The sequence below is a fragment of the Mesoplodon densirostris genome, chromosome 11 (assembly GCF_025265405.1).
Source record: "Mesoplodon densirostris isolate mMesDen1 chromosome 11, mMesDen1 primary haplotype, whole genome shotgun sequence".
Taxonomy (NCBI): domain Eukaryota; kingdom Metazoa; phylum Chordata; class Mammalia; order Artiodactyla; family Ziphiidae; genus Mesoplodon; species Mesoplodon densirostris.
In genome coordinates, this window is record NC_082671.1 from 69207378 (window position 1) to 69219942 (window position 12565).

Genomic DNA, 12565 nt, shown 5'->3' on the forward strand with positions numbered 1-12565 from the left:
CAGTGCCTCTCTCCCTTAATCTTGTGTCCTGTCCACGAATCACTCCTTCCTGATTTGTAGAATAGAACTTGACCCCGGCGGAGGAGGTGGCAGTAGGGGGGGCTACCTTCACCCCACCCCCACCCCAAGCATCTCTCCTCTCACAGTCCTGGCTGCTCTTTACCATTCCCGAGCCAGGTTCTCATCAGATGTTCTGGCCAGATGCTCTCCCGCCCACCCTCACCTCTTCTGAAAGGCAGCAGCCCTGGGGAAATTGGCGCCCTCCACTGCCTCTTCTCTCTTCTTTCCCCACCTTCCTCCTCCCCTCCCTTCCTTCCTTGGGGGCTGCCAGACCTTTCTTCGTCAGGGAAGCTGGGGGACCATTGTGGGATCCAAGGACAGACAGTCTGAAATCCAAGGTCCTGCACCCCAAGTCCCATTAAACACACGTACAGAGTGGAAGTGCTGAGATTCTCATGCAAGCTCTGTTTCAAGGTCCCCCGGCTCCACTGCCAATAGATGCGGAGTATGAGACCCCCATGTGATCAACGTATGGTGTTTGCACCTTCACTGGGCACCTTCTAGGAGCAGATGTCATAAGGATGTTTTGCTGCCCCACAGCCTAGCGAGGAAGGGCTGGGACCCCATTTTATGGATGGAGAAACTGAGGTCCAAGAGATGGAGCCACTGGCCAAGATCCCAGGCACTAACCCTGGTCTAACTGCTCTGAATGCAGCAGTCTGTAGCCCAAACACTGGGACCCTCCCTCTGTGAAAAGGGCAGGGATGGGGCAGTTCACAGGGCACATGTTCTACACCTGGCACTGCAGACTAACCCACATGAAGGTGCTGTGTGCCATCCCCCTTGTGCAGACAGGGGTCCGAAACAAGAGAAGAATCTTTCCCCAGGTCCTGCAGCTAATTAACACAGGACCAAGCTTTGAATGCTGGCAGGGTGACTCAGACACCATGCTCTGCACTAACCATTGCGCCATCTTCCTTGCTGCCCTGACTCATCCCCCTCAGGCTGCTTGGGGCCTGGCACCACGAGAACTCTGCACCCTGACAGTGAAAGGCGTTCAGAGGTCTGGGGCACACCAAACTTGGGGGTAGATGGGAAGAGAAGGGGCCTTGAGGGCATTACTTCAGCCCACGGGGCCTTTCTACTTTGACCTTGGATGTGGGCAGGGGTCTTTCCTGATGCCCTGCAGATGGAGTGGGCGGCTGAGATGCCTACACACAAAAGGAAAGGAAGGAGGTTGTGAAAAGGAGGAAAAAGCTCTGGCCAGCTGTGTGGTCTTGGTCAGGTTAGTCAACCTCTCTCTGACTCAGTTTCCCCATCTGTAAAGTGGGCATCACAATGGTACCAACATCCTAGGGCTGTTATGAAGGTGAAATGATACAGCCCATGATAAATTTCAGCCATTTATCATTATTAGGAAATCCCTAGAAGATGTGGAATGCTCACCTCCCACCTCCCCATGACATGCAGTCCTCTGCCCAGCCTCACTGTTCCCAAGACAGCTCCTGCTCTCCACCTTGGCACATGCAATTCCACTCCGTCTGCAGGGACCACCCTCCCCAGCCCTCTGTGTCCTTGTTGAGCATCTTCCAAAACCAGCCTCTGCGAAGAGGTCCTGATGCCCCCCCCTTCCACCCCCAATGCTCCCAGCACCTTCTTCATAATAGTAGCACCTGTTGGCCACTTACTGCATACAAGGCTCCATGCTAAGCTCTCTACACACATGAGGGCATTTCATCCTTACAAAATCATATGGAAATTGCTATTATTAACCCCATCTTATTGTTGGAGAAATAGAGGCCCAGCGTCCCACAACAGGCAGGTGAAAGGACTAGAACCGGGGCCTGTCAGCACAGAGTAAGTCTCCAGTCCTGCCTGCAGCTGGGGCCGGACAGTCAGCTCTGCCTCCCTGTCCCTGGGCCCTGCCCAGCCCAGCCGCATCCCAGAGGCCCCTGCACAGAGGTGGCTTCTTGCTGACCCAGGGGTTGTTAGTTGGACTGGGCTCCAGGAAGGGGGCAGGGGCCCAGGAGAGGCTCAGCATCCCCAGCAGCTACCCTCAAGCTCCCCAGGCCTCCCTCCCAACCCCCTCCACAGACTGGGCAGGTGTGTGCAGTGGCAGGGTGCAGATGTGGGCCAGCAGCTCAGACTCAGCCAGCTCAGGCTTTAGCAGTAACTGCCCTAGTTTCTTACTGGAGAAAAAAGCACTTTTCATATTTAAATTGCTTGGCCAATGGGCTTTGGGAGGCACTGCAGCTGATTGAGGGGTGTATAGGCTGGGTGAGGCCTGGAGTCCGCTGGTGCCAGCAGGGGGCACTTTCAGAGATAATCCAGCCCCATCTTGCCAAGGCCCAGAAAGGGATAGCAACTTATGAAAGGTCACACAGCGAGGAACCAGAACCCAGCCTCCTGACTGGCAGTCTAGTGCTTCTTCCCTCCCTCCCTAACCTTCTCCCATGCACTATCTCCTGCCCTTTATCCACCAATGGTTCAGTGGCCAGGACAGACCTGGCAGGAGTAGGGTGGAGGGACGTATTTTTAACGAGTTTCTGTAAAGAGCATCACGACTCCCAGGTGCCCCAACCATCCTGGACAAAGTCAGAACCACACATCTAATCAGTCCCTCCTCCTCCTTTGTGCAAATAGGGAAACTGAGGCCCAGAGACAGCCAGGGGCTTCCCAGGTCACACAGCAGACTCCCCGCAGAGCGAAGAAGCAGAAATTACATTCCCTGACAACCCAACTGAGTCTTCCTGGTTGGTCGTGTTTTTAAACTACTTCTTAAACTATAGGCAGCCACCCCCCCTCTCCACAGCTTTGCAATTAATAACCCATAATTTCACTTTGCCTAGTCCCAGTTCTCTAGCCTGCCATCTAGTGGCCAAATTGAAAGCTACAGGCTATTGCTGAAGGAGTCCCACGGCAGAAGCGGCTCGAAAGATAAATAAATGGGAGGACCTAGAATGTTCATGGAAACATCTAGGAAAAAAGAAGGCAACCAACCAAACTTCTCAAAGAGACACTTCTAAGACTCTGTGCCCGCCCCACCCCCCATGCCACTCATTCCCCAGTGACCCTGGGCAGAACTCCTGGCACCTGGGAAGGACGCTGCCCCTTCTGTAAATGAGGGTCTGGATCAGAGGACCTGCTCCAACAGCCTGAGGCTCCTGTTAATCAAGCTGTTCATGAAGATGGATTTATCTTAAGGTCCCTTTCCAGGGAGGCGCATCAGTTATATTTTGGATCCTGGAGCGTTGTGCTTCCAGGTTCTGAGAAAGCAAGTTTCGAGATTCATTTGTCAACTGAGAGGCGGAATCAGCTCAGAGTGGAAACAAAACTGCCCACCTCAGGCCACCCTGGGCCTCCAGCGAAGCCTATTAGAAGGAGAGAGGCCCCTAAGGAAAGACCCGAACTCCTCTCTGGGCCCTTGGGGCTACCCAGCCAGGAACCTCCAGGAGCGCAGGGTCCAACCCCGCCCTTCTCCAGAGAAGTGAACAGACTGGCTCTGGGGACCTGGAAGTGACCCCTACAGCCAGGAGCTGGAAATGAGCTCCTCACGCGGACAGCGAGAGTGGGCGAAAAGGGCAGGGAGGAGAGGCACATGGGCCCACACCCCGCACACGTGCACACACATATACATACAGCACATGGTCTCTCATAGATACAGAGACCCTCACACCCACACGCACAAGTGTACAGAAACCCACCCAGAGAGAGAGGCCCATACCCTGTGTGTCTATCCTGTCTGCCCCCCACCCAGACCATCTCTTCTGAAATGTCCTGTCACATCGCCGCTCCCATGCCTGTCAGATCCCGAGACCTGACAGGGGATGCAGAATGCAGGATCGTGTACAAGCGCCCCTGTGTGACCCCGACACAAGCACCCGCATCTCTGGAAAGGGTACCGGGCCTGTGGGTTGCATGGCTAGGAGTGTGACAGTGGCCACATGGTGGCTGCTTCCTGAGGGTAACCCCTGCCTTCCCCTGGAACAGAAATGGGGAGCACTGAGGGGGCGCCCAGGAAAGATGCGGCTCCTGCCCGGTGCCTTCCCTGCTGAGGTTGCCCAGGCCAGACGCTGGGCTTCCTCCGTGACTCTCCAGGGTGGGGACCAGGGCTTCTGCCCACCTGCTCCTCTCCACCCTGCCTGGCCTGGCCACGGCTCACCCACATTACCAGAGCAGTCCTCTGTGTCCACTCCTTCACTTCTGCCAGGCGTTTCTAAAACACTCCCTTGCCAGGTCAATCCCCACGCTCCACTGGGTCTCAGCTCAGGCTCCACCTCAGGCCCCCAGTGCCCCCCCACTCTGCCCCTCCCTGCACCCCCATAAGCTCCACATGCCCGGCACCCCTCCATCTGAGCACTGACTGCACAGAACAGCTACTCGATAAACTTGGCCAGCGGGTCCACTTCACACCTATTTACTGAGCGCTTTCCACACACCAGGCATAGTTCTGGGCGCTGAGGGAACAAAGTCTGCCTTGTGGTCAGTTTCCCAGTAGGAGGTGGCGCCTGAGAGAGAGGAACATGCACCCCTGGGCAAGGTGGGCTGGTTAGAAACAGGCTCCAGTTTAGTCCCTGCCACTAACCTGCTGTGTGACCTTGGGCCGGTCATGGCCCTCTCTGGGTCTCATTCTCCACATTTGTTAAAAGGGGTAAAGATGGTTTTGAACAAGTTAATCTTCTAGGCTTGTTGGCAAGTGGGAAGGACAGAAACAGTCTGCCACCTAGGATGGCCTCTCTGGATGTCCCTTCCCTGCCCCCAAGGGAGTCTCCCCAGGACAGTGGGAGGGGCAAAGATGATACAGCTGAACTGCTCCCCCCCCCCACAGCTTTGGTTCTCACCGCTCACCCCCAGCCCCACCCCCATCTCTCAACCCCTCCCTCAGGACCGTCACAGCAACTCTCAGGGGCCCCTGGAGTTTCCCATCACGTCAAGGCTCATGTGTGGGGAGGTGACCTTGTATCTGCGACCTTGAGACTCCAGCACTCCAGGACCCCCTATGTAATTCACCCAACCTGTGCCAACCTGCCCTCCCAGGTCACCTTGCTCCACAAATATCCCAGAGCACAGCCTCCACTGCCCAGCCAGGCCTGTCCGGGCTGACCAACACGGTCTGCGAGCCCAGAGTCAGGCTAGCCCCGCAGGCACTCACAGCGGACGGGCTGTAGAGAGGTGGGCAGGGCGAGTGGCAGGGACCCCCAAGGCCCCAAGCCTGGGTATTGGCAGAGTGGGGTCAGTGGTGACTGTGGAGAATGAGGTGCCAGGAGCCCTCTCACCTTCTGCAGATTGGGAAACTGAGGCTCAGGCAGGGAAGAGAAGCAAGGGGTCAGACAGAGCCAGGGAAAGAGCTGGGCTTAGGACAGACATAACTCTACTCAGATCCCTGCCTTGCCCCTGAATTGCTGTGTGACCTTATGCAAGCCACTTAACCTCTCTGAGCCTCACATAGGTTGTTCAGAGGGTTAAGTCAGCCAGCGGCATGTCAAGAGCCTGGCACACAGGAGGTGAGTAGATGCTCATAAAAGTTCCTGACCTTCCCCATCAGGGCTGAAGCCCCCTGCAGGCAGGGCCCTCCCCCTCTCCTTCCCTAGATCCCCATCCCATTCCAGACACAGGGCAGTGGAAAGAGTCAGGAGACCTCCTGGGCAAGTAACCTCAAGTCTCCAAGTCTCAGTTCCTTCATCTCAGTTTTTCATGAGACTAACCCACCTCCCGCCAGGGGGACGGTAAGGCTCTGAAGAAATCACAGAGATGAAAAGCTTTGAAAGCTGTATGATTCTGGGCAGGTGTCAGGGTTTTTTGTTATCAGATAAACTCTCTCGATACTAGATGGGCCAACAGATGGATGGGCAGCAGGTCAGATGGGGGAGCGGGTGGATGGACCTGTGGGGGATGAACCTATGGAGGGGGTGAGTGGGGGGGTCGGGAGCTCGAGCTCCAAGTCAGCACAAGTGGGGGGTCTGGGAGCCCCTCCCCAGTGGAATGCTGCATGACGCCCTCCCTCAAACCAAGCAGCTTCTTTTCACACACCTGTCAACTTGACAGCCCCCCCACAAGGAACCTCATCCCCAAAAAGCCAGTACTTGCTGCAGTCCGAGTCCTTTTGGGACCCAGAGGCGCCAGGGCCACCTTCCAGCATCTTCAGGCCCAAATAGTACCCCTTGAACCCCTGGCAGCAGGGCCCGCATCTGTCCGGTCACTGAAGGATCCCGTGCCCAGCACAGGCCTGGCATGGGGAGATGCCGGTCTGTCTCTGCTGAGTGAGTGTGTGCCCTGGGGCAGGGCAGGGGGCACCAACTCACTGGGCACACGGTTGATGGCTTTGAGGGGCCTCAGGACACGCACGGTGCGGATGGCCGACAGGTTGATGTTCTGGAGGTCCAGGGAGTACTCGACCATCCTGCGAAGAGAGGGGAGAAGAGTGAGGCCCGGAGCACGGGGACAGCAGGGCCACGGCCGGGCCAGCCACGCCCACGCCTGCCTGGACGGGGTAAGAAAAGTGGTCAGAAACCCGGCTAAGCCCCAGTCAGCCCTCTGGCCTTGGGCTGTCTCCTTGGGCCTGTCTCCTTCTCTGTAAGCAGCGTAGGTGACATCCACCTCGTGGACTGCCCTGAGGGTCCCAGTAGATGCGGCCAGGGGCAGAGGGAATGGACGGGCAGAGACCCTGGGGCCCCACCGCATGCCCAGCACTGTGCCAGGCGGCTCCTGCCCCCACTTCCAGAGCAGCCTCTGAAACAGGGAGGATTCGCCCCATTCCTCAGAGGGGAGAACGGAGGAACCGCCGAGAGGCCCCCAGGCTGAGCCCAGACGGTGACTGGACATCACAGTCACAGCAGCAGCAGCATCTGCGAAGATTTTGCTGAGGGCAGAGGCCGGAGTGGAGCCTCAGTCCCTCCATCTCCCCAAGTCCCCAGGGGCCCCCCAAGCCAGTGTTAGACGCCCAGATTTATGAAGAGATGAGGCTGTAAGAGAGGTGACATCACGTGTCCCAGGTCACCCAGCAAAAGGGTAGAGGCTCAAGCCAGGAGTCACACCAGTTCTGCCCCCCTCCACCGCCTCACACCCATCCCCCACCCCCCAACTCCCAGCTCCACTGCCGGCTCAACGAGGCCAGGCGCAAACTGTACCTGGTCTGCAGGAATAACCTCTCTCTCCTGGGCACGCAAGGCGGCCGGCTCCAGCCTCGCGGGGCCCACTCCCGGCCTTTCTCCCACTGTCCCTTCTGCCTGCAACGCCTCCATCATCTCTGTCCATTGAAACCTTCCTCGGGTTCTGTGCAGATGCCCCTGGAGTCCTGGAAGTTTCTCCACACCTGTGTCCATGCTGAACCAGGCCAGTCTAGGTGCTGACTCAGACCGGCCCCTACCCTCAGGCGTCCGCACTCTGGCAAGGGAAGGACCGAAAAGCAAAGACAGCACTGGAGCCCTCACCACTGCCCTAGTTCTCGTCCTCGGGGCCTCACCAAACAGGTCCCCCTCCCCTTCCAGTCTGCCTCCTCCAGGAGGCCTCCCCAGATCTCCAGGGGAGGCAGATCTCCGGTGTCCCCTCTGTAGTTTCCTGCACGTCCGTCAGACCCTTCCTGCTCAGTTGCTACCTCCCCCACGTGTCCCCCTTTGAAAGACAGGTCCCAGGGGCCTGCAGCCCCCGCCTGACCCCAGACATCCCAGTCACCGGACCTGGGCCCGCCACCCTGGGCCTCCGGCACTGCCGCCAGCTCCACCTGTCACCGCCGTCAGCGGGAAGTGAAGGCTTTTCCTACACACCATGCAAACCTGCCCGGTTGCTGTGCAGCCGTCGCCCCTCCCGCTGCTTGAAGAGTAACTGAAAGCTCCCTTTCCCTGAAATGCCTCAATCCATCCCCCAGCTTCCTGGGGCACGGGGTCCGGCTCCCATGCTTGTGTGCTCTCTCTCTCTCTCTCCTTTTTCACACACACACACACACACACAAATGCAACACAGAGTCAAACGCCTGCACACAACCATTGGTGCACACACACATACACACTCACTCCTTGGGCACCCTCATCCACATTCACTCCTACCAGGGCCCAAATTCAGATGAAGGGACATGACAAAAAAAGTGACAGAGAGGGCTTCCCTGGTGGCGCAGTGGTTGAGAGTCCGCCTGCCGATGCAGGGGACACGGGTTCGTGCCCCGGTCCGGGAAGATCCCACATGCCGCGGAGCGGCTGGGCCCGTGAGCCATGGCCGCTGAGCCTGCGCATCCGGAGCCTGTGCTCCGCAGTGGGAGAAGCCACAACAGTGAGAGGCCCGCGTACCACACACACACAAAAAAAGTGACAGAGACCTAAGAATTGGAGACAGAGACCAGGGGTCCCGAGGAGGGGGCAGGAGGGGGGCAGGGGGGGCAGCAGCCAGGCAGAGAGGGTGAGGGCTGAGGTGCCCAGGGGCAGTGGGTGAGCTGGAAAGGGGGCGCCAAGGGCATGGAGCGGCGTAAGGATTCCGGGTGTGGGTGAGCCAAACTGTCATTTTCGTCTTTGGTAGAAAGAGCTCTCCAGGCAGCCAGGGAGATGTGTGTGATGGAGGCACTGTGGGGGCAGCACACACGGGCACACAAACAGGCTCTCACACTGGCGCGCACACGCGCACGCGTGCACACACACACACACCAGGCTTAGGAGAGCCACCCCATGGCAGGCAGCCCCACCGCCAGGCCCCAGCCTCTCAAACACAGACCCTGTTCCTTCTCTGCCTGGTTCTCTCCCTCCTGCCAGTGGGCTCGCTTTATGCTTTGCTGGGTGTGCTGGAGGTGGGAGATCCCAGCCCACGCCAGACTGAACCCACCCAGGTACTACGTCCCAGGAGCCCCTGGGCACACCTGCCGAGATCCATCAAATGCCAGCCCAGGATTTCTTCCCATCCCGTGAAGTTTCACCACAGAAATAAATAGAGGCTTCACAGACGATGGGTAGAAAGAAAAGCGAATGGTTTTTGAGGGCCTCTTGTGTGTGTTACCTGCGTTAACCTGCTCGAGCCCCCTCTACATTTCTCAGATCCCACCTCATCCCTCTCCCTACTGCCCTGAACCAGGCCAGGCCCATGGCTGTGAGCCACACCAGGGCCTGCCTGCTGCAGGAGCCCTCAGGACAATCCTGCCTGGTCCCTTACTCTCCCGCCCCACTCTGCTACATGGGTTCTGTGCCCCTCCATCCCCCCTCAAGGAACCCATAGCCCACCGTCTGGGACTATTGGTTCTTAATTAAGTGAGGGGCACCCACCATGGCCCCTGCCCCAGGACAGGCTGGGAGGCAAGAGTGGGAGACTACAGAGGTGCTGTGTAGTCAGGCCCCGTGGCGAGGATTCAGGTTCACCTTCCTTTCTCTAAAATAAGTGGGGCAGGGGGCCGGCCTCTGGGTCCTGAGTGAGATACAACTTATGGCTGGGTGTCACCGAGGCCCACAGTTACCCAGAGTCAGTAAGCTTTAGGGTCTGAACTCCTCCTAGACCCCATCTCATGGGAGGCTGATCTGACTCTTGTCCCCATCTCTGAAGGGGACTAAGCAGTCACAGCCGGGCAGACCCAGAGCGACACAGTGACCCAGTCCCTTCCCTTCACCTCTGACTTGATCCTCTACTACAAAAATTCCCCTAAGAATTAATCAGTTGCAGCCCACCCTCAGGGTCCCCACTGAAAAGCCCTCAAGAGAAATTTCTGGGAGAATTTAGTGTCAAGATCTTAGCTCTGAGCTTCCTGGCAGTTGAGTCAAAAGGAGAAATGTGATGAGTCACTAAGTTCTTTTCTTTTCTTTTTTTTTTTAAGTTTTTCATTGGCAAATATATATTCTATTTTTTTTTACATCTTTATTGGAGTATAACTGCTTTACAATGGGGTGTTAGTTTCTGCTTTATAACAAAGTGAATCAGCTATATATATACATATATCCCCATATCTCCTCCCTCTTGCATCTCCCTCCCACCCTTCCTATCCCACCCCTCTAGGTGGTCACAAAGCACCAGTTGATCTCCCTGTGCTATGCAGCTGCTTCCCACTAGCTATCTATTTTACGTTTGGTAGTGTATACATGTCCATGCCACTCTCTCGCTTTGTCACAGCTTACCCTTCCCCCTCCCCGTATCCTCAAGTCCATTCTCTAGCATGAACAACCTTGGCTTTGGGGGGTTTTGTTTGTTTGTTTGTTTGTTTTTTGGTTGCACCATGTGGCTGGCGGGATCTCAGCTCCTAAACGTTTCTCCCAGGTCCCAACTCTCTCTTCTATATTTCATGAACCTATCAGGGTGGCGGGGGAGGGTGTTCCGCTGCAGCCGCATCTCCCATCTGGGGGAGCAAGACCAGCTGTAAATGCTTTCAGCGATAAAGAGCAAATAGCAGGTGTGCAGTGAGGAATCCAGCAATTCTCATTCCCTGAGGGGAAGAGGATAGAAAGCTGGACATTGGACAAGACCGTGGAGAGAGGGGCTGGGCGAGTAGCCGGGAGGTAGGAACTGCGGGTTTAAGTCTCTGCCCTGGGATCACGCTGTCCTGATGGTGACCGTGCACCGACAAGCCCAACGCGGGACACTTGCTGACAGCTCCAGCACCCAGCCCTCCCTGCTGACAGCTGCAGCAGCCCCCTGCTTCCTCTCCACACGGCCCACCCTCCGTTAGTCCAAACCTCCTAAAACTCAAATCTAGGGACTTCCTTGGTGGTGCACTGGTTAAGAATCCGCCTGCCAATCCAGGGGACATTCGAGCCCTGGTCCTGGAAGATCCCACGTGCCGCGGAGCAACTAAGCCCATGCGCCACAACTACTGAGCCCAAGCTCTAGAGCCCACGAGCCACAACTACTGAGCCCTCGTGCCACAACTACTGAAGCCCACGTGCTCTAGAGCCCGTGCTCCACAAGAGAAGCCACCGCAATGAGAAGCCCAGGCACTGAAATGAAGAGTAGCCCCCGCTCGCCGCAGCTAGAGAAAGCCTGTGCGCAGCAATGAAGACCCAATGCAACCAAAAAAAAAAAAACTCGAATCTAGCTGTGTCACTCCTGGCCTTAAACCCTCAGTGGCTCCCCCTTGCCCTTCAAGGCCCTGTAGTCTGGCCTCGGCCCCCTCCCCCCACCCCTTGCCCCTAGTCCATGCACCTCGGGCACCAGGCCAGGCCTACCGAGCTCAGCAAACACGCGATTCTCTGCCCCCTTTGCTTTGCGCGTTGCCTGTTCTCCTCGCTCTCATCCTTCAAGATGCCCTCCTCCGTGATGCCCTGCTCACGCCCTCCCTGCACGGCAGGCTGAATTCAACCCTCTCTGCTCTGGCTCCTTCTACACTCTGTTCACACCTCCTGTCTAGTTTGGGTTCCCCCAAAGCAGACTCAGCCAAGGGCTTGGGAGCAGCAGCTTATTTGGGGGGTGATCCCAGGAGGCAGAGAGAGAGCAGCAGAGAGGGAAAAGCCAGCGATGGGCTGGTCATGAGCAGGTTACCCTGCAACTGGGCTGCAGTCCCAGCAGGGGCCCTGATGGGCTGTGTGCCTCAGACGTGGACCGGTGAGGGCGGGGCTGCAGCATTATCCATCGCCTGACCGGCTGGAGGCTGGATGCTGACCGGCACCTCTCTCCTCAGACGCACCCCGCTCCAGCCCCGCCACGCAGAGCCGGCCCCCCGGGGAGTCTACGCAGCATGAAGAACAGCCTGTGACAGAAGCAGCCACCTTCCACCTCCTTCCTCCTCCTCCCCGCTGGATGAAAGCTAAGGGAGCATCCCCCACCTCCAAAAAAAAAAGAGGGTGAAGAGGGCCGCTCTGTGGGTGAATAACCACCGGGCCGACTTCCCTTAGGCCCTAAGTAAGACATCACTTGCAGGAGTGAGAAATTAATCCCTAATTACACAGTTACTTTATGGTGCAGCTTCAGTGCTAAAAGTCTAAAAACAAAATCAACAACCCCCCCCACTGCCTCCTGCCAGCTCCCAAGTGCCTAATTAGGTAAGTAATTTTGCTTTAAAGGGAGCACTTTCGTCCTGACATCACCCCAGGAGGAGGCTGACTGCACCCAGCTCCCGGGTGGCATGTCATCTGGGGAGAGGGGCTGGGATGTGGCCGTGCTGAGGTGGGGACCGTGCCAGGGTGGGCAGGCAGGGCGGACATCTGCTCTCCAGGGCCCTCCCCATGGATTCCTGCTGAGGGGCCACCCTGCCCCACTGCCAGCTCCCCTGGCTCCCGGGACAGGCCCAGAGACCCAGGTCTGGTCAACCAGTGGACAGCCATTCCCCAGCCACCACGACTGGCTCAGGATGGGCCATGAGGGGCAGCCAGTCCTTGAGCTGGGACTGCAGGGAAGAGGTGCTCTTCCTGGCTAAGCCACCGTCAGGAAACCCAGAGGCACTAATGGCCGTCTTGCCTCCGTGGTGGCCCGAGAGTTTTGCCAACACAAAGGAAGGCTGAGGCCAGAACTGGAGAGAAGCAGGATCCTGACCATATGGTTCGAGCACTCCCTCCCGCTGCACCCGAATCGAAGAGCTGCCCTTTATTCTTCCCGGGCACATGAGCCAGTACCTGCCCTTTGGGTCTTGGGGGTCATTTGAGTTGGGTTTCTGTCACTGGCAACTCAGAGT

The 12565-nt window shown here is 57.4% G+C and overlaps 1 protein-coding gene across 1 annotated transcript in view; it reads right to left on the minus strand.

Moving 5' to 3' along the window:
- CACNA1I (calcium voltage-gated channel subunit alpha1 I) overlaps nucleotides 1-12565 on the minus strand; it is a 105356-nt gene that overhangs the window by 59853 nt on the left and 32938 nt on the right. The window contains exon 4 of the mRNA XM_060113944.1: nucleotides 6303-6400. Within this exon, the coding sequence (XP_059969927.1) occupies nucleotides 6303-6400 (98 nt within the window). The remainder of the gene's footprint in view (nucleotides 1-6302; nucleotides 6401-12565) is intronic.